Here is a 21782-nt window from a genome sequence, read left to right on the forward strand (position 1 = left end):
GAATTTGATGGTCTTAGATCCTAATCTTGAATTTGTACAATGATAACTAATTATCTAATGCTGTGTTTATTATCAATGGCACACTTCTTACGTTGCTATTAGATCTTGAAAAATTTATTACATAAAACTATCAACAAGAGGGGCACCTGGGTGGTTAGTCAGTTAGGCCTCCAACTCTTGGTTTCAGCTCAGTCATGATCTCATGGGTCATGGGAGTGAGCCCTATGTTGGGTTGGGTGCTCAGCCTGGAATCTCCTTGAGATTCTCTCCCTCTGTCCCCCTACCCCCTGACTCATGTGCACTCTCTCTCTCCCTCAAATAAAGAAACCTTTTAAAAAATAAAACTATCGGGACGCCTGGGTGGCTCAGTTGGTTAAGTGGCTGCCTTCAGCCCGGGTCATGATCCCAGGGTCCTGGGATCGAGTCCCACATCGGGCTCCTTGCTCAGCAGGGAGCCTGCTTCTCCCTCTCTCTCCTTCTGCTTTGTGCTCTCTCTGTCAAATAAATAAAATCTTAAAAAAAAATAAAACTATCAACAAGAAATATATGGATAGAATAGATACAGGTATAGATTCTATAGATAGAATTTAATTGCATCTTTTAAAAGAACATTTCTTACCATTTACAGAGATAGGAAGTAATTTTAATTTAGCATTAATTGCAGCTATTTTTAATTATCAGAAAGTCTGAATCATCAAAGGAATAAACATGATTATGAAAAGTACACAGTTAAATTCACAAAACTGCACACATCCAGCTGGGATATAAAGTACAACATGAACTTGGATCTGCTGAAAAACAACATAAACCTACAGCTGAACAAATGTTTTGGTATACTGCTGATTTAATTAAATGTCATATTCTTGCTATCAGGGGAATTTCAGTTCATTTTAATCAGCTAGGAACAGTACCTTTAAATAGCTGAAAGTGTTGAGGTACAGTTTTAATTAAATGAAAAAAAAATTGAGTTCAAACCAAATGTTTTCTTATTTCCATGACCCAACAAGCCACCTGAAGTAATTGGTTAAGAACATGATCTTTTTGTTCTACTGGAACAAATAGAAAGGAAAGGAAAAGATATGGGGAGAAATAATTAATGAGCATCTACTGTGTGCCAGGAAATCTGCAGAGTGGTTTACAAATATTATTTCATTTAATCATTAAATCAACTTTCAATTATATACAACCAAATTCTAATTCTGGGCCACCTGTCCTTGTTGGCTGGGTGTCTGTTCTGGGAATGAAATGCACTGTAATTTTAATTTGCTTGAGCTAACTCTTGCTGACCACAAAATCTTATAATCAAATCTAGAGTCAATATAAAGACTTTTAGGATTATCTACAGCTTTAGATTATCCACATTCTTGCTGTTTATCATTTACAAAAATAAATGTGAATGCTGACTACATTTTGATATACTTAATGAAATAGATTTAGTCTTTATAATTTTTATTTGCATGACTAGATCTTGGTGACTTGGTTTTCATATTCAGTAACTGGACACCCTATATTGCCATGTGAATTGTATTCATTACTTCATATTTGCATATGTGGACATATCTATCCAAATAAGGGGTTTCCCCAAAGAATCAAATCCAGTATGCAAAAGGGCTAGGTTGAAATGAATTTCTCAATGCAAAAATTGTTGTACTGTTGTCCCTTGTTTCCATATGTGAAATTGTATTATTTTACTATGGTAGATTAGATTTTTCTAAATTATGTACTACTCCCCGCCTCCCCAACTTCTACCTCAATAGCAGAATAGGAGTTGGATACTTTCCCTCCTCATTATCTCATTATGTTGGGATTCTATGTGACTTGTTTTGGCCAATGGGATGTTAAGAGATGTAAGGAGAAGTTGGAAATGTGCTCAGGTAGTTGGGCTTGTCCTGTTTTTCCTTTACCACTGTCATAGGAAGTGCTTTCCCTGGGTAGCTTCTGCTCCTTCAGACTGAATTCCAGAATGAACTACATGGAGGAGACCTGAGACTGCTTCCCCCATCCCCATCATTGTCATCATCATCATCAATCACCTGTCTGTCTCTCTTAGAATTGGAATTGAGAAGTAAGGAGGCCATCACAGGGACATGTTTTAACACATTTATTTGAATTAAAGAAGGACTCTTTCTGATAGAAAGCTAGTCTGATTTAGCTGATGGTTTAACAGAGAGGACTGCCTTTGCCAATCAGATGCTGTGGCAGACGTTTTCCATAAAATAAATGAAGCAAATCTGTAACTCCAAGGTCTGAGTGGAAACACCATTTAAAGACATATAAACATTATGCCAGAAACTCTCCACCTATTTAAGCTCATGATAAAGAATGTTAGGTGCTAACTAAAAAATGAATGAGGATTATGTAATAGTCCAAAATCCTTTAGGGGTTATGTCACCGAAAAATATGAAGGCACTGCTCTAGAGCAAATTTAATACATAAATACCTAAGATACGGATTGGTAATAGCCTCTCTAAATACAGTCTCGAAACACCACATAATTTTAAAGTCAAAGAGAACTTCCGAGCTCATGTAGGTCAACCATTCCATTTTCAGAAAGAATCTGAATCTTACACAATGTCAGTGGTTTGCGCAAGGTCCAAGTTCCATTTCTTCTCTATCAGATCACACACACACAGACATATGCACACACATATCCTTCCTCCACTTCCTTCTGGACTCTGGGGGTGGCTGAGCTTGAAATTGCAGTGATACTTGAGAGAGTTAACAGTCTCCGCCTAGGGCGGCTTATCTCTCGGCAATCAGCTCTCTCCCCAGGGCCTCAAGGCAGCGGCTGGCTCCTGCTAGCTGTCTGAGCTCAGGGAAGGGGATGCTTATTAATCCCTTCAACCTCCCTGAACTCAAAGATCTTATTAATTTATCCAAACATAATAGAGAGAGATAATCCGCAGAGAATAGGTCTCTTCTATCTGATTTCTACCATCAAGTTCACACTTTGTTTTTTAAAAATATTTTTTCCCTTTTCCCATCAGCTTTAATGCATGAGGAAGGAAAAGCTGGTATAATCACCAAGTCATGATAGGTTTTAACCCCTGAATATGTCTGATGCTTACTCTTTCCTCTTTAACTTTATTAAAGCTGTATTTATTCAGGATGTCACATTGCTTTTGGAAAATTATAACACCCTTTGGGCTTATAGCCTCTTATCCATTCTCCATTTGGCTCCCTAAAATACTAACTCTAAAAACTCAAATCTGATGATGATGATGTTCCTTGGCTTTAAAAGCCATTAAAGGCTCCTTATTGCCCACCTGATAGTATCCAAGCTCCACCAATATGGCTTCCAAGGCCCTCCACCGTTTTGTTCCTATTTGCCTCGCTGGCCTTATTCCCCTCCAGGTCTTCTCTCCCTTTGTGCTTCAGCAACTCCAGTCTGTTTGTAGTTCAAGCCTTGCACTGGGCTATGTTCTTACCTTCTTGCTGTACCCTCTGCCTAAAATGCTCCTTTTCTTACTGGACCTGCAGAACCTCCTTCAAATCCTCTGAAACCCCTAGTTCTAGATAACCCCTAACTCGGCAAATCTCTACTATTGGCCTTACCAACCTGGACAGCTATTCTAAGAGTTCTTTTTAGGAAGAGGTTGTGTTTTATTGATATTTATATCCCCAGTGGATAAAAATGGTTAATCAAAGAGCATTAGCTCTAGGTATCTGGATTCTCTTAACTCCTGGCGATGGCTTGAGATAGTGATTTCAAAACAAATGGACTCTTTTTAAGTTCAAGAAAACACAGTACTTTATTGTAATCATAATGGTAAAAATGGCTAAAGGCACTATGGCACTAAGTGCATGATGATGATCTAAATACATGATTATAGTCTTGAATTCTTATAAAGGTTCTACATCTATATAGCCATTTTACAGATGAGAAACCTAAGGCTCAGAGAACTTAAATAATAAAGCTAGAAAGGGGAAAACTGACATTTAACCAGTGACACAGTCTAAGCTCTCAGTGCTCGATTCTACTACCTACTCTTGCTGAAAATGAAAAATGTTATAGTATAGCAAGGTTTCTGAACACAGACTTCAGTGGATTTTGTTATAAAAACACCATTAAATTTTCAGTGTTGGATTTTATGTTAAGAATAAGAACTCATGATTGGTCATATACACTCACTCCCCGAGTGCTGTCATCTGGTCCTAAAGCTTCAAACACCTTCTATGTTCCCATTACTCTAAATGTACATTTCCAGCTCAGATCTTTCTCCCAAACTCCTAACCCCATCTCCAGTTTTCTTGACATTGCCTTTCTGCATGTCAAATAGACACCTCCACGGTAGCATTTCAAACAATGAACTTCTGATCTCCTCACAAGTCAGCTCTGCCCACATTTACCCCCCCTCCTCCATTAATGGCAACCCTATCCTTCTAGTTGCTCGGGCTCAAAATCTCAGGTGGTCCTTGACCCCTCTATTTCTGCCCAAACCACGTCAAATCTATCAGGAAATCCTATTGGTTCTACCTTCAAAATGATCAAGAATGTAACTGCTTTTTCCCATCTCCTTGGCCATCTCTCACCTGGATCACTGCAACAGCCCCCCACCTGGCCTCCCAGCATCTCCCCTTGCCACTGCAGTGTCTTCTCAACACGGCAGCCAGAGGGAGCCTTTGAAAATAGAAATTAGATCATGTACCTCCTTTGCCGCAAATCATACAATGCCGTCCTCTATCATTCAGAGCAAAACTTAAGGTCCTTTCCAGTAGCCTACAGATATACCTCATGCTTTACATTTCTGACCCCCTCTCCTTGGATGGGTGACCTCCTCTCCTACTTTTCTTCATGCTCACTCCGTTCCAGCCAAATCACCCTTCATAATGTTTCTACCACACCCTCAGTATATCCCTGCCTTTGGTTTCAGCGCTGGCTGTTCTGCTTTGTGCAGTCCTCTTCCCCCAGAAAGCCACACCACCTTGCTCACCTCCTTCAAGTCATGGGCTAATGTCACTCTCTTGGTGAAGCTGTTCCTAACCACCCTATTCAAAACGGCAATCCTACCCCTCTCCCGGCACTCCCAATCCCTCTCCTGGCTCTTTCTTTTTCCATGGCATTCAGGACTACTAGCATTCATACTATCTAGTTTACTTCTCTGTTGTGATCTTGTTTTGTTATCTGTCGTCCCCCATCAGAATGTACGGAGCGGTGGCTGGATTGTAGCAAATGCTCAAGAAGTCATTGCTGAACAAACATGTTATTATCAGTTATTAATATTCAACCTGAGGGAGGCCTGGGTGGCTCAGTGGGTTAAGCGACTGCCTTGGGCTTAGGTCGTGATCCCAAGGTCCTGGGATCGAGCCCCGCATCAGGCTCCCTGCTCAGTGGGGAGCCTGCTTCTCCCTCTCCCTCTGCTGATCCCCCTGCCTGTGCTCTCCTGCTCTCCCTCTCTGTCAAATAAATGAATAAATAAATGAATAAAATCTTTAAAAAGAAATTCAACCTGAGTTCTCACTGGTAGAGAAAAGCAAAGAGCTTTCTCAGGGTAGTGTCCGTGTTAATAGCTTAGTAACAGGAGAGGTGGTCCTAGAACACCAAAGCTTAAATGCAGGACGGCAGTAACACATGGCGTATGTATATATCACAATGAATAAGCGTAGGGACTTTGGCGTTAGGGAGTCTGGGTTCACATCCTGACTTTGCTGCCTATGTATTTGGGAAAGATAATTAACTTAAGCCTCTGTAAAATGAGAGTAATAATGATGATAATGCCTGTCTTACAGTGCTGACTGATTTGTGTATTCATTATTCATAAAAATATTTTATAGTGCCAGCCACTGTTCTCATTGCTTTACAAACACGATCTCGTTTAATCCTCACGACTGATCTATGGGTAGGAATGAATATTATGCGCATTACCCAGATATGGAAACTGTGACACAGAAAGCTTAAGTAACTTTCTCAAAGGCATACAGTTAGTTAAGGGTGAAGCTGGGATTTGAGCCTGGCTATTAGACCTCAAAGTTCAGCTCTGCTATGCTGACTTCCCTTACGATGACGATTAAGTGTATCCACGCAAGTCAGGTTCCTTATAATGCTGGACATTTAGTAAGCTCTGAAAATGTGTGGTTCTATTACTATTATTGTTACTTGAGGATAATGCATTTTGAATGTATCGTCATGCTTCAGAAATTAACATAACTATATAAGAATCAACGTGAAACACATTAAACACGCTTTTCCTAACCCTAGTCACTAAGTACAAAGCGTGGATGGAAATTAATGTACAGAACTTGTAAATATGTTGACTGTTGATGAAAATAGCTTAAGTGGCAAATATGATGTACACAGATCACCTGAATGGAACACAAATCCTATATAATTTTATTGTTATCTGTGCTCTTTTTAATTCTTCTGGAGTGGCCTATAGGTTTATCAATTCAAATAATGTCTAAATATCAAGAAACCATGCTCTGTCATTCCTGTAATGAGACAATGTTGGCAAAAGGGGGAGAAATGGAGAACCCATTGTTTTAGGCAAAAATGTGGCCCAGCTGTTCTGCCCCGAGTTGTGATTACTTACAGACTGGTGGCAGCTCATACTCGACTTCAAGAACCACTCTTTCCCCGACGTTCTTCAGCAAGCTGATGATCTCATCGTGGCGGAATTTGGCCAGGTTGATCCCATTCACTGCTTTGATGTAGTCACCCACATCCAGCTGATCACTTCTGCAAAATAGGGAATGTCGCTTCAGCAGACCTGTCCTCCCTACAGGCCTGACTGGGTTTTCCACTTTCCCTTCGTGAAAATGCATGCAAGCCCAAAGGCCTGTGTGGCTGCCCCCACACCCCCACCCCGGGAGTAGGAGCACAGCTGAAGGCAGATGAGAGATTCACGGATCCCTCTCCTCCTGACTGCTATACTTTGAAAGCCCTCTACTGCATCTGCTATGGTCTCTGATTTTTCCCTAACCCTTTGCCTCTTTTATTTTTAAAGAGCACCATGAAACGAGATAAAGAGGTTTTTTGGTTGTTGTTGTTTGGGTGCTCTGCCCATAAAAGAGTTGGTTCTCTAGGAGCAGATTATCCAGATCCTGGCATGCCAGGACTATTTCTTTCTTTTTATTCTTTCTCATTTTGCTGCCTGCCTCCCTAACTCTTTCCTAGCTCTCAAGATCTTCCCTGGGAGTTTGTTGAGGGCTAAAGAAAGGGTCAGCTTATTTTGCTATTTATTGCTTACAGCAGGACTGATTAAAAAAAAAAAAGGAGAGAGAACAAATTACAATGAAAGCACTGGGTTTCAGTACTGTTCTTGCCTCTCTCCGACACCATAATAGAACTGTGGCTACTTTGGGGGTTTTAGACAGACTTTACTTCTAAGGCAAGAGCAGGCAGTGAGACCAAAGACAGTCCGTCCCCAAACAGAAACACCTAAATGCATTTATTTTATATAAGTCCAGCTCTAATCATTCCTCTTTGGCGAGCTCCCCTAATCTGCTCCAGTCTGCGGTCCATGCTGTTCCTCCTCCCTCGGATTTACTAACTCTCACTGGACAACTTAACCACCTAATGCTCCGTGACAATGGTCACGTTGTTGCTTTTTACTATTTTGCAATGCTGTTATTGCTCCCAAGCTTTTCACGCTTTTTATACTCATCTCCTCTAGTAAGTTATAAGCCCTCTTAGGGCACGGATCTTATCTGTAGTTATTTTAGTTTATTACTTGTAAAATGGTAGTGCCTTAAACAATGAATAGTTGGTCATTGATCATGTGATCGGCACAGCACAACTTTTAATTACAGCATCAATACAAGTGAAGATGGCATTTTCCCCCTATTTACTCTCGCTTCTGGGCTACATCGGAAAAAGTTCTGGAGACATACAAAGCCCTAGCATCACTGATTGGCCACGACTGTTATAAAGGAGGCTGTGGGTGTGGAAAGAAGTCTCTCTCCTCCTGAAAAAAGGAGATTAAGGTGCTTGTGTTGACATCAGCCTATTTTATATACAGTACCTCAGATTATGGAGCAATCAATTGGATGAAGCTTATATAATATTGTACAAACAGGCTGATCATCCAAAGTAATCACTCTTTTCGATGATACTTTATAAAGCAAGAACTCTAAAACTTAATTTGTGATTATGTGGACAAGACTACCGGTGTCCAGGATTTAAGACACATGAACCTCACTTGTAATGAAACCTGACCATCCCATCTGAAGTACTTGGTGACTCCGTCTATAAAGCAAGCCCACCTGTAGCCAGCATGCAGGACATTCTGCCTTTGGCCACGACTAGGGCACTGTGCTGTTCATCAGAACAAGGACACCATGAGACCTCTTCAGCTGAGCTTTCTATCCTTTTGGAAGCCTCATCTTTGTCTTGATGAAAGGGAAGATCTCACAAGTAGAAAAGCAGAGACGATGTGGGATGAGCAGAATTGTTACTCGGACACTTGGAGCTGGCCTCCCTATTCCTCTAGGCTCACCGCGTCCCTCCATGGCAGGTTCCCGGGTGCACGTTATACGGGTCATCTGCTCCATTTCCGTGACGGCAGCCGGTCTGCTACTCAGCAGCATATTGGGGGATGAGAGCCACACAGGCATTTTAAAATGAAAGTCTTCTGAGGGCCTGGTAGCTCCCTGGTGACTCGGCACAGGCCAGAAAAGCTTCCGAAACCGGCCCAGCAGATGGCAGCTGTCATTTATTTGTGACCTTTTTTTTAAGATTTTATTTATTTATGTGACAGAGAGAGACACAGCGAGAGAGGGAACACAAGCAGGGGGAGTGGGAGAAGGAGAAGCAGGCTTCCCGTGGAGCAGGGAGCCCGATGTGGGGCTTGATCCCAGGACCCTGGGACCATGACCTGAGCCGAAGGCAGACGCTTAACGACTGAGCCACCCAGGTGCCCCGTGACCTTTTCTGATGGAACTTCAATTTTTGCATTAATTACCCTCCTGCATTCCTTTTCCTACATTTCCCCAAGATGCAGTTACCTAGCAGCAATTCCTCCTTGCCGCAGGTTAGAGACTCTGGGCTTTCCGTCCTTGTCAATTCCACCCGATACGGTCAGCCCAAGGGTGGTGCCCTCCTTCTTCATCAGTTCGACCACAGTGGAGCCCTTGAATTCCTCTGTGAAAAGAAAAGCATTTGCCTTATTAAATGACAGTCGAAGCACGAGATACCGTTCTGCCTGGTGAAGGGACTCCTTCCCATAAACTCTCCCCACTTTTTCTTTTACGTAGAAAAGATCTGTGGCCTCTTCTCCAACACCATTTGCAGAGTATCTCATAAAGACGTGTATGCAGATAAAGCGGAGGCAGATATTCCATTATAATTTATTAAAATGGGTACCAGTGGGGTAGTTCACTCTAGGTTCACAATGAAGAGTCTGACATGGCTTATATGCAAATGATGATATTTGCCCTTTGTTTTCTGCCATTCTCAAGTGACTTTCCCTGGTTTTTCTCCTTGCAACTCCAAAGGGAACAATTGAGAGTTGTAAGATAAGGGCCTAGAAGAGAGTTTTAAGTAATAATACGACAAGAATAATTTTAAATAATAATAATATATCACGCAGCAGCAAACTCCAAGTTCTTGGTACATTTCAGCTGAATAAGCCAAGAGACACAAGAGAAGAGAGCTTTCTACAGGTTGAAAAAAATATTATTGACTCTATTGTTTTTTGTCTTTCAGAAAACAAAGTACAATGGCTTCACATAACAACTCACATCACTTCTTACAGGATGTGTCACAATATGGTAAGGTGGGGTTGGTCCTCAGAATCTCCAGGTAACTGCCATAAATCCCTTTCTCTACTTTCAAAATTTTAAGATCTCACAGATCTTGTCCAGACAAGGTCTATACACCAAGAGGGAACCCAGATCTTCTGATTTTAGGCACAACAGGAAGTGAGAAAACTTTGAGCATATCTTTCTTTCAGAAGCAAAAATGAGTAGAGTCAACATTGACCTATCCAGAGGTTAAATAGGATAAACACTGTTTTCAAATTCTCTGTTATGTTATTCCCCCTCTGCATACACACTTTCTGGGTAAGGATGGGGAAACTCAAGTTTACCAATTCCTCCTGAATCACACTATGAATTTCAGGAGTTGTGATCTTCTAGGACATCAAAGACACTCATAGAATGGCCTTTCTTCTTCAAAGTTAAGAAACCCAAAAGGTTATTGGCACACCTCTTCCCCTTCCTTAATTAAACATAACAGAGTTAATTATCATTTCAAAAATCTATATGGATGCTTACCATAAAGTTTTTAAATTGTTGCTGCTGGTATACTATTTCACTAGCCAATGAAAAAACTCAAATCATGTTCGGGAAGGAAATTATCACTCATTTGATCTAGTAAGGAGAACAGAGTATTCCAGGAAGGAAGCCGGGGCGAGGGAGGGGGGGGGAGGCCACTGATTTCCTCACCAACGTATTGAATAGCATTCCAGGCAAGGCTTTCAAGATTGCCAGGTAATGTGACCTTAGCACCCCAGAACACCCTCTTTTTCATGACAGACTCATGACCCTGCATATGAGAGCAGTATTGCTTTTTAAAGTAGAAGGCAAGGAAAAGTCTATGAGTATGAATGATGTCAGCTTCATTCACTACATTCTGTATGAGAGACCAAATCATGATTGAAATTCAAGGATCAAAATTCTTGTCATGTGCATAAAAGCACAGGGCCTTTTCCATCATTTACCAGAAGCATTTGAAACAAAATTCTGTCACTGTGTGCATTTAACCTGTATCCCCTTAAATCAGAATAAAACACCCCCTCTATTTCCCATAAAAACATAGATAGGCCCAACTGGTATTTAAAGAGGTCAACTTAACAAACAACCCCTGTAAGTTCTTCTTGACAGCAGGCTAGGTATACATTACTTTAAAAAATTAGGTTAAATAATTAAAATAATGAGAATTACATAACATGATGACGATTCACATTATAGAGACATAATGTGCTCAACGATTTTGCCCCCCAAAAGAATTCTTTGCATTTTCTTTAAATACATAGATTGATCCTGTATATTTAAGCATTTGGTCACAGATCTTTACTTGAAGAATTGGGAGCATAGTTTTTTAAGGGCCCATCTCAAAGGTCAATCAGAAATGTACAAAGAAGCAACGATGAAAGAGTAATAACTGGCAAGGGAGAAATAAGTTTTAACTAATAAGACCTTCATTCCTACTCAGGTTTTCAAGAACATGTTTCCTGCATAAAATAGGTGCAGCCTTATGGGATGTGGACAATGCGGTTTTCTCCAGAAGGGACCCAGGTCCACACCAGGCTTCTGGCTGAATCTTGGACATCTAGAAACAACTGAATTCCTTTAGTTTAATTTGTTCTTGTTAAAATATTAATCCATCTGGGCTTCTTTTTAAACTGGTAATAGTCAATTACCCTCTTATTTTAAAATGTTTCAAATGCTAGTTTTAATAACACGAAAGAAAGAAAATATTGATGCGCCAGTTAATTGAGTAATTCATGCATTCATTGATTCAAGCATTTATTGAGTGCCTACTATGAGCCAGACAGTGAAACTCAAAGACCAAAAAAGTCACAGATGCTTACAGCCTAGTCACAGAGGTAAATGAGTCACAGACCACCATGCCAGAGTGTGGCAGATGGTCCTGGCTACAATGTAAAGTGAAGACTGGCTGTTCCAAATGCAGCATCTATTTCACAATTCTGTCTCCTGTCTAATCTGTCTATTTATTGATCAGGATTAGCTGAGCAGAACAGACTAAAGGAGGAATCTAAATTAGGCAAAACTCAGGAGTAAAGATAGAATATTGTTGCAAGAAAATGCGCTGAATCACGAGAATGTTAACTGTCAGTAAGTATCTCTAGACCCTGAAGGATTGACTAAATCTTTTATGGGTGTTTGGAAGGAACAGGAGAAATGAAGCAGTTGGGAGAGGGAAGAACATGCTTCTGGAGTTTACCTCCTGCTAATCTGCAGTCTCCATCAGATGAATCAATCAATTTATGTATTTTTTGGTGTTTAATGCTTGCATAATGATCTAATGGCAAAGAGAAATTATGACAGATGCATTCAATTGCATGAGTTCACTTATCTATCAAAGCTTACTGAATAAAACTCTGCAGTGAAACACCGGAACTTAGGCAAGTAGATATGTAGTGCCAATTTCTTTGTGATTTAAATTGTAAACATCCCTCCCCAAATTAAGAGGACCATGTAGAGAAGACTGTAGCATCCCCAAATTAGCAAGCAGCACAGGGAACAGATGATGCCCAATTGGCAAGGAATGAGATGGTTCTGGATTAGATGTTTTCCTTCATCACCATATTTAATTATCTTAGCAAATAAATTGCAAGTTTACATCTGTATCTGTACTCACTCAACATAGCCAACAAGAATCACACTGATAGAATGGGATTTAGTTGTTTGCTGTTTTCCTTGGGTTTGTAATTCAATCCTCTTAATTACTGAACTCCAGAAAGCTTTAAGGAAAGTAACAGTGATGCCTGGTGAAAGCAAGAGAATTATGAAAAGTTCTTGCAAACAAGAAAATTCAAAAACATGGTTACTGATGGTTATTGATGGTTACAAAATTAATGTGCAGAAAACCGTATCCTTTATAAACAAATAGGTGGTGAGAAGTAATCATAGAAGAAAAAAAAAAGCCATTTACAATAACCAAAAAATAAAATTCCTAGGAAAATATTTAATGAAGAATGTACAAAATTTACATGAAGAAAACATCAAAAATGCTTCTGAGGAACATAAGATCAGAACAAATGTAAAAGCACCACATTCATTCATTCAATAAAAAATTGAGCACTTAATATATGCCAGGCATCATTCTAGGCTTCGGAGATATAAAACTGAACCAAACGGAGAAAATCCTTGCCATCTAGGAATTAATATTCTAGTGGGTAGCATAATCTAACATCAAAAATATATCAGTGCTCCTTAAATTAATCTATGAAGTTCACAATATCAATAAAAATGCCAATAAGATTTTTTTGGACACAGGATATATTTAATATTATTGCAAAAATGGAACATGCATCCTTGCAAAGATTCTGTGAAAAACTGTGGTCCCAAAGTATACCTTTGATGCTATGAAAGAATATAGAGAGCCTGTCCATGATGCCAACCTGAATGAGGTATTGGAGTCATGACTGGATGTTATGCTACTAATTATATCTCCCCAGATGCACTGGAACCATGAGCCTGGAGTGGGAAGTCTGGCAAAGCCTTTGTGTCTGCCTTCCAGACACTGGTCAGAGTCTGGATCTTCTTGGCTTTACCAAAGGAGAAAAAGAAAGAAAGAATGAAAGAACGAACGACAGAAAGAAAGAAAGGAAGGAAAGAAAGAAGAAAGAAGAGAGAAAGGGGGAGGAAGGGAGAAAAGAAAAAAAAGAAAAGAAGTAGCACAGACATAGGGCATTCAGGACCCATTATTAGACCATCTTAGTGTTTTGTAATACTGATTTGCAAAAATAAAGGTATGGCATAAGAATCATATTTTGTTCTGTAAAACTCCTGGTGTCTGGACATTCTTGCTTCATGGCTTATTTAAAAATATATATATATAATTAGGCTTAGACCAAAAAAAGGACAGTTAACTCTAATTTTTGGCAGGTCCCTAAAATTCAGGGACTAAATTAACAGGGAATCACAAAGCAGACAATTCCAATAGTTGCTGAAAGTAGAGAGAGAGACAAAAAGGGATGATAACAAAGGGTAATAAGGGCTATGATAAAAGTAGATAAAGGACTGTCATGGTACAACCTGGGAGGACCCTTAATCAGACTGGACAAGTAGTGTTCTGGATGGCTCCTTGGAAGAGTTATCCCTGAGCTATCTTGAAGACAGCCTCAGTGCAGCGAATGGAGAAGGGAAAGTGTTAGAGGCACAGGAACAGTAAATGGTAGGTGATTACATGGGTTCTGGGGAGAGGATATCCATCAGTTCAATTTGCACTTTATCAATCTGGCTGCATGTTAGAATCACCTGGGAGCTTTTCAAATACCAATGCCTGGGGCCCATCCCAGAACAAACCATCAGAATTCCCCCCGAGGGGAATTTTTAAAATTAAACTTTTAATTTTGAGATAATTGTAGATTCTCATGCAGTTCTAGGAAATACTGTAGAGAGATCCTGTATACCTTTTCTCTTGTTTTCCCCTGTGGTAACATCATGCGAAACTGTAATACAATATCACAAGCAGGATATTGACATTGTTGCTGTCAAGATACAATATAACAAATTCCCTCATATTACCCTTTATAACCACACCTGCTTCTCTCCTCCCCTGACACCTTCCTTAACCCCTGGCAAACCCTAACCTATTCTCTATGCTTATAACTTTCTCATTTAAAGAATGTTAAATAAATTGAATCATACAGTGTGAAACCTTTGTGGTTGACTTTTTACATTCTGTATAATTTTCTATACTGTAGAAATAGTTTGTTCCTTTTTATTGCTGAGTAGTAGTCCATGGCACAGATATACCACAGTCTGCTTAACCATTTACCTGTTGAAACATGTGTTGGTTGTTTCTTGTTTGGGACTATTATGAATAAAGCTACTATAAACATTCATGCACAGGTTTTTGTGTGAACATAATTATTCATTTCTCTGGAATAACTGTCCAGGAGTACAAGTGCTGGGTCATATGATAGTTCCATATTTACTTTTCTTTTTTTAATTAATTAATTAATTAATTAATTTTTATTCTGTTATGTTAGTCACCATACAGTACTTCATTAGTTTTTGATGTAGTGTTCCATAATTCGTTATTTGCGTATAACACCCAGTGCTCATTGCAATATATTCCCATCACGGGGCTAACCCATCCCTCCACCCCTTTCCCCTCTGAAACCCTCAGTTTGTTTCCCGGAGTCCATAGTCTCTCATGGTTCATCTCCCCCTCTGATTTCCCCCCCCTCATATTTAATTTTCTAATAAATTGATAAATTGTTTTCCAAGATAGCCAAACCATTTTATATCCCCACCAGCAGTGTATGAATGATTTAGTTCTTCTACATCCTGTCCAGTACTTGATGTTAGCCATACTGATAGGTATGTTAGTAAGATCTAATTATGGTTTTAATTTTTGCATAACTTGAGTCATTTCCCTAATGGGAAATGTTGAACATTTTTTTTTGTGTACTTATTTGCCATCTGCGTATCCTCTTTGGTGAAATGTCTCTTTATGTCTTTTGCTTATTTTCTTCAGCTTGCAAGCTTTTTCACTATTGAGTTTTGAGAACTGCTTATATATTTGAGATACTAATCCCTTGTTGATTATGACGTTTGCAAATATTTTCTCCCAGTCTGTAGATTTTCTTTTCATTCTTTTAACAAGGTCTTCTGCAGAGCAAATATTTTTAATTTTGATGAAGTCTAACTAGTCAATTTTTCCTTTTATGCGTCACGCTGTTGTCAAGTCTAAGAACTCTGAGCCCTAGATTCTGAAAATTTTCTCTTAACTTTCTTCTATAGTTTCTAAAGTTCTATATTATGGTTTACATTTAAGTCCATGATCCATTTTGAGTTAAATTTTATATAAAGTGTAAGACTTAGTAAAAAATTCATATATTTTTTGAGGGCAAAGGTCTATAGATGACCAATTGCTCCAATACCATTTGTTGAATAAGCTATCTTTTCTCCATGAATTGCTTTTGCACCTTTTCAAAAATCAATTATTTTATATACCACTTCTAAGTACTTCTGATTGTTTCAATTTATATGTGTTATTTTATTATTTTTTTTTCGAATTGCTAGTAAGTGGTTAGGATACAATATGCACTATGTTTGTCAATTTCCAGATTATTTATTCTTTATTTTGTTCCACTGATGTATTTATCCCTCCACAGATACCACACAGTTCTTATTACTGTATCTACATAACAAGTCTTGACATTGGGTGGGCTGATTCCTCCCTCTTTATTGTTTTTTTTAAAAAATTATTTCAATTATTCTTTGCCTTTCCATATACATTTTGGAATATTATTGTCTTTACCTACAAAAGCTTTTCCTGGGATTTTTATAGGACCTGCATTAAGACTGTATGCCAATTTGGAAAGAATAGACATCTTTACTATGTTGAATCTTCAAATCCATGAACATGTTATGTCTCTCCAGTTACACAGACCTTCTTTGATTCATTCATCAGCACCATGTAGTTTTCAGCATACAAGTCCTATACATGCTTTATTAGTTTTACACCTAAATATTTCATTTTGGGGTAAACAACTGCAAATGGTATTATGTTATTAACTATTTTTTAAATTCAATTTAATTTTATTATGTTATGTTAGTCACCATACATCATTAGTTTTTGATGTAGTGTTCCATGATTCATTGTTTTCGTATAACACCCAGTGCTCCATGCAGTACGTGCCCTCCTTGATACCCATCACTGGGCTATTATGTTATTAATTTTGATGTACATACATTCATTGCTAGTATATACATATACAATTGATTTTTGTATATTTGTTTTGTATCTTGTGGCCTTGCTGAACTCACTTAATAGTTCAAGGAGGTTTTGTTTTGTTGTTTTGTTTTTGGTTTTTTTTGTGGATTCCTTAGAGTTTTCTATGTAGACCAGCATGTCATCAGCAAAAAAGGACAGTTTTATTTGTTTCCAATCTGTATGCCTTTTATTTTCCTTCCTAGCCTAAAGCATGAGTTAGAAATTCCAGCACACAGCTTTGCGCAGTGGCAGTGTCATAGCCAATGAGGTTTATCCGAGGCGCGATTCTTGCTAATTGAAATTCCAGCACAATGTTGAATGAGTGGTGAGAGTGGGTATCCTTGCCTTCTTCCCTATCTTAGGGGAAAGACATTAAGTATTGTGTTAGCTGTAGGGTTTTGTAGATACTCTTCATCAAGATGAGGAAGTTCCCCTCTATTTCTATTTTTCTGAGAGTTTTTATCATGATGAGTATGAATATTGTCAAATTTTTTGCATTGATTAGTTGATGTGATTATGTGATTTTTCTTCTTTCAAGTGATAATGTAGTGGCTTACACTGGTTTTCTAATATTAAACCAATCTTGCAACCGTGAAATAAATCCCACTTGTTCATTATATATAATTATTTTTATACATTGATGGATTCTATTGCTAATATTTTGGTAAGGATTTTCTTTGCATCTATATTCATGAGGGATATAGTGTGCAGTTTCTTTCTGTACTATCTTTGGTTTTGGTATCAGGGTAATAATACTAGCTTCATAACATGAATTGGAGAATACATTCCTTCCTTTTCTATTTTCTGGAAGAGATTATACAGAATTGGTGTTTATTCTTTTTAAGCATTTGATGTAATTTTTCAATGAAGCCATTTGAATCTGAACTTTTTCTCTTTTGGAGGTTTTAAATCACAAATTCAATTTCCTTAATAGTTACAGGACTATATACATTAACTATGTCACATTGTGGTGAGTTGTGGTAGTTTGTGCTTTTCAAGGAATTGGTCCATTTCAATTAGATGAAAATCCTTGCAGGTGGGGAACTGGGCATAGGTATTTTTTTAAAGCTCTCCAGGTGATTCTAACATGTAGTCAAGAAAGAGAGATGTTGATTTAGAGTTTGGTGCATGAGGAAAGGTTGGTAGAAAACAGACTGGGAAGCAAACAAAGGAAGTACTCAGATTTAAGTTTTAGGAAAGGTAAGCCTGTTATTAGTGTAAAGCAGTGGACTTGGTAATGATGGCATGAAGTGTTGGGGAGAAAGTTATTAGACTTGGGTCAAGGAGAACCATTACAAGCCGCTGCAGTAAAATAATATAAGATAGACTTTGTTGTGACAACAAATAAAAAAATGAATAATTTGCTCAACCACAACAGAAGTTTATTCTGCTCATATACAACTCCAAGGTGAGTGTTCCTGATCAGCATCCAGCTCTTCTCCACATAATGGTTCAGGAATCTATGCTTTGTTCCATTTTATGACTCTGTCATCTTCTAGGGCTCTGGTTTCTAAACTATGCACTAAGATGCCTCAGAGTTCCCTAATGAACTCACAGGACCACCATGGACTATTTTAAATTTTTGAGGAACATAGAGCCATTCTTGATATCTTTTGGACACAACACCACCTACTAGCTGGAAGTAGTTTTACTCAACATTGGATAATACTACATTGCTTTTGTTGATGTCCTATCCTTCCGAAGTTCAGTTTTGAGTTTTACCAAAAGGGAGTTCCATGTGAAAATAAATGTGGAACAGGAAATAAGGCTGTCAATGTTTAATTTGATTTGAAAGTTTGAGAAAGTTGTGTAGTGCCCAGCAAACACACACATACCATTACTAAGTACTTCTGATTCTTTCAATTTATATGTTATTATTTTTTTTCAAATTGCTAGTAAGTGGTTAGGATACAATATGTACTAGGTTGTTTGGACTTAGCTACTTAATAAATGGAACTATTGATATTTCATTTGACCTAGAGCTCCTGTAAAAAAATTACTGAGAAAGTTTGGAAACTTCTGCCCTAAGACTTTAACCTGTCTTCATTCACCTGGGGGAAGGGGTAAAAGAATTTTCTTAAAAGCCACACTGGCCTGCTTCCGTTCACATTCCAGTGGCAAGAACTCATTCCATGTCCACACCTAACTGTAAGGGAGGCTAAGAACTAGAATGTAGACAGATGCCAAAGCAATAAGGGTAGGGTGGGTTTTTAGGGACAGGTGGGCAACATGTGAGAGACTGAAATCCATCAATAGCTATATGGATGATATGGATTCCAAATGTATTGAGGAAGAACTGCCCTGAGTTAGAGACAAATCAGTGTGTGGGGAGTGAGGAACTGTGAGGGGCAAGAGGACCTCAAGGATTCAAATTCGTTTGATTGGGGGATACTGATGTCTGTCACTAAGAAAGGGAATCTGGAAAATGAGAGTAAGTTTGTGTTGTTGTGCTTCAGTGGAGAGGGGGCAGTCACATGATATAATATCATACAGAGAGAAGCAAAATGTGATTTAAATACCAGAGGAGAAACCTAGTGCTAGGATAGTTTTCATCATACCTTAAACAAAGTAAGTGGTCTGTAAGACCCTCACCCTATAGCCATAACATAAAAAGAGAAAGTACATTTTAAAAGCAACCACCATAGGCACATACAGCAAAAGAAGCATTGGTGAAACTCTTTACTTCTTGAAGTTCCATTAACTACATAGATTTTAAAAAGATATCATAAACAGTGAAATGGAAATACTATTGAAAACTCTACAGTATAAGTCACAAATTTCCCAACACTAGTGATAGTGTTTTTCCCCCCTCTGCATCTCTAGTGCCTAGAATGGTACCTGGCATATTAGTAGGTATTCCTGGTAACTGCTGAATGAATGAGCACATCAGTCCCAACAGAGGGAATTACAACTAGGCGATGAGCATTGGCTTGCAGCGAACAGAATTATTGTTGGATAGTGCAGAAGCAAAAATGATAAAGGAGCAGAATTTGAATAGCAGTAGACAGGGTTATTTCCCTAAGCTTACTTGGTTGATCATCATCATTATTATTATTTTTACCATTTCTTTAGTGAGGGGGACTGAGGCCCACACCAGAATACTATAGCTGGATCTGTGTATTACTTTTGGAGAGAATATTATTGCTTACATTACAGTTTTATCTGTATATTACTTTTAGTGGTGCCACTAGGAAGTTTATCCCCCTCAGGAAATAAGCAGATGCTTTTTCCAATACTCACTTCAAGTTCCTCCTAACAACCCCTGGTTCAGCAAAGCTGCTGGGATCAAAGCTGGGTTTCTGTGATGAATGGCTGTATTTTCAGTCTCAGTTCTTGCCACCCAGACCTGCAGAGAAAGGTCTTCTGGCACTTTCCACCTTTGTGTAGTGACATGAAGGATGTACCTGAACTTCTCTCATCCCCTGGGAATCTGAGCGTAGTAAGTTAGATTAGTGGCAGGCATGTACAGCACATAAATATTACCCAGCACAAATATTCATGTGAAACAAAATTATGATTGGTATTTATCTTACACAGTGATAGGGGTGGCTGGATTAATATCCATATGTTTCTTAGAGCACCTCAAGAGAAAGGGAATACATAAATATGCAGTACCGAATATAAAAACCTGAGCCCCCTGAAAGTATGTGATAAATAGATCAGGATTTAAAAATAGATAAAGCTGAGATGTGGATTCTAGTGCTGATTCAGATACAGTATGTCTCTTAAAGCATCGAGAAAAAGTATCACTGATTTTAAAACATGGCAAAACTACAATTCTTTCAGTTTCCCACTTTTTCAAAAACAATGATTTAAAAAAATTTTTATTAACATATAATGTATTATTTATTTCAGGAGTACAGGTCTGTGATTCATCAGTCGTACACAATTCATAGCGCTCACCATAGTACATACCCTCCCCAATGTTTATCACCCAGCCACCCCATCCCTCCCATCCCTCTCCACTCCAGCAACCTTCAGTTTGTTTCCTGAGATTAAGAGTCTCTTTTGGTTTGTCTCCCTCTCGGTTTCGTCTTGTTTCATTTTTCCCTCCCTTCCCCTACGATCCTCTGTCTTGTTTCTCAAAATCCTCATATCAGTGAGATCATATGATACTTATCTTTCTCTGATTGACTTATTTCGCTTAGCATAATACCCTCTAGTTCCATCCACGTCATTGCAAATGGCAAGATTTCATTTTCTTTTTGATGGCTGCATAATATTCCATTGTATATATATATACATCTTCTTTATCCATTCATCTGTTGATGGACATCTTGGCTCTTTCCATAGTTTGGCTATTGTGGACATTGCTGCTATAAACAATGGGGTGCATGTGCCCCTTTGGATCACTACATTTATATCTTTGGGATAAATACCCAGTAGTGCAATTGCTGGGTAGTAGGGTAGCTCTATTTTCAACTTTTTGAGGAACCTCCATACTGTTTTCCAGAGTGTTTGCACATTCCCACCAACAGTGTAGGAGGGTTCCCCTTTCTCCGCATCCCCGCCAACATCTGTTGTTTCTTGACTTGTTAATTTTAGCCATTCTGACTGGTGTGAGGTGGTATCTCATTGAGGTTTTGATTTGATTTCCCTGATGCCGAGTGATGTTGAGCACTTTTTTGTGTGTCTGTTGGACATTTGGATGTCTTCTTTGGAAAAATGTCTATTCATGTCTTCTGCCCACTTCTTGATTGGATTTGTTGTTCTTTTGGTGTTGAGTTTGATAAGGTCTTTATAGATTTTGAATACTAGCCCTTTATCTGATATGTCATTTGCAAATATCTTCTCCCATTCTGTCCGTTGTCTTTTGGTTTTGTTGACTGTTTCCTTTGCTGTGCAAAAGCTTTTTATCTTGATGAAGTCCTAATAGTTCATTTTTGCCCTTGCTTCCCTTGCCTTTGGCAATGTTTCTAGGAAGAAGTTGCTGCGGCTGAGGTCAAAGAGGTTGCTGCCTGTGTTCTCCTCAAGGATTTTGATGGATTCCTGCCTCACATTTAGGTCTTTCATCCATTTTGAGTCTATTTTTGTGTGTGGTGTAAGGAAATGGTCCAGTTTCATTCTTCTGCATGTGGCTGTCCAATTTTCCCAACACCATTTGTTGAAGAGACTGTCTTTTTACCATTGGACATTCTTTCCTGCTTTGTCAAAGATTAGTTGTCCGTAGAGTTGAGGGTGCATTTCTGGGCTCTCTATTCTGTTCCATTGATCTATGTGTCTGTTTTTGTGCCAGTACCGTACTGTCTTGATGATGACAGCTTTGTAATAGAGCTTGAAGTCTGGAATTGTGATGCCGCCAGCTTTGCTTTTCTTTTTCAACATTCCTCTGGCTATTCGGGGTCTTTTCTGGTTCCATACAAATTTT

General features: G+C 38.7%; 1 protein-coding gene and 1 pseudogene across 11 annotated transcripts in view; one reads left to right on the top strand and one right to left on the bottom strand.

Annotated features, from left to right (window-relative positions):
• Window positions 1–21782, bottom strand: part of GRIP1 (glutamate receptor interacting protein 1) — a 621865-nt gene that overhangs the window by 139229 nt on the left and 460854 nt on the right. For all 11 annotated transcript variants that reach the window (XM_081822020.1, XM_031025793.2, XM_031025792.2 and 8 more), the window contains 2 exons: window positions 8944–9079; window positions 6531–6676 (listed from right to left, as the gene is read on the bottom strand). In XM_081822020.1, coding sequence (XP_081678146.1) covers window positions 6531–6676; window positions 8944–9079 — 282 coding nt within the window. The remainder of the gene's footprint in view (window positions 1–6530; window positions 6677–8943; window positions 9080–21782) is intronic.
• LOC115940207 (U4 spliceosomal RNA) lies at window positions 16649–16718 on the top strand (annotated as a pseudogene).

Source organism: Leptonychotes weddellii, chromosome 5 (assembly GCF_054177405.1).
Source record: "Leptonychotes weddellii isolate Sample4059 chromosome 5, ASM5417740v2, whole genome shotgun sequence".
Lineage (NCBI taxonomy): Eukaryota > Metazoa > Chordata > Mammalia > Carnivora > Phocidae > Leptonychotes > Leptonychotes weddellii.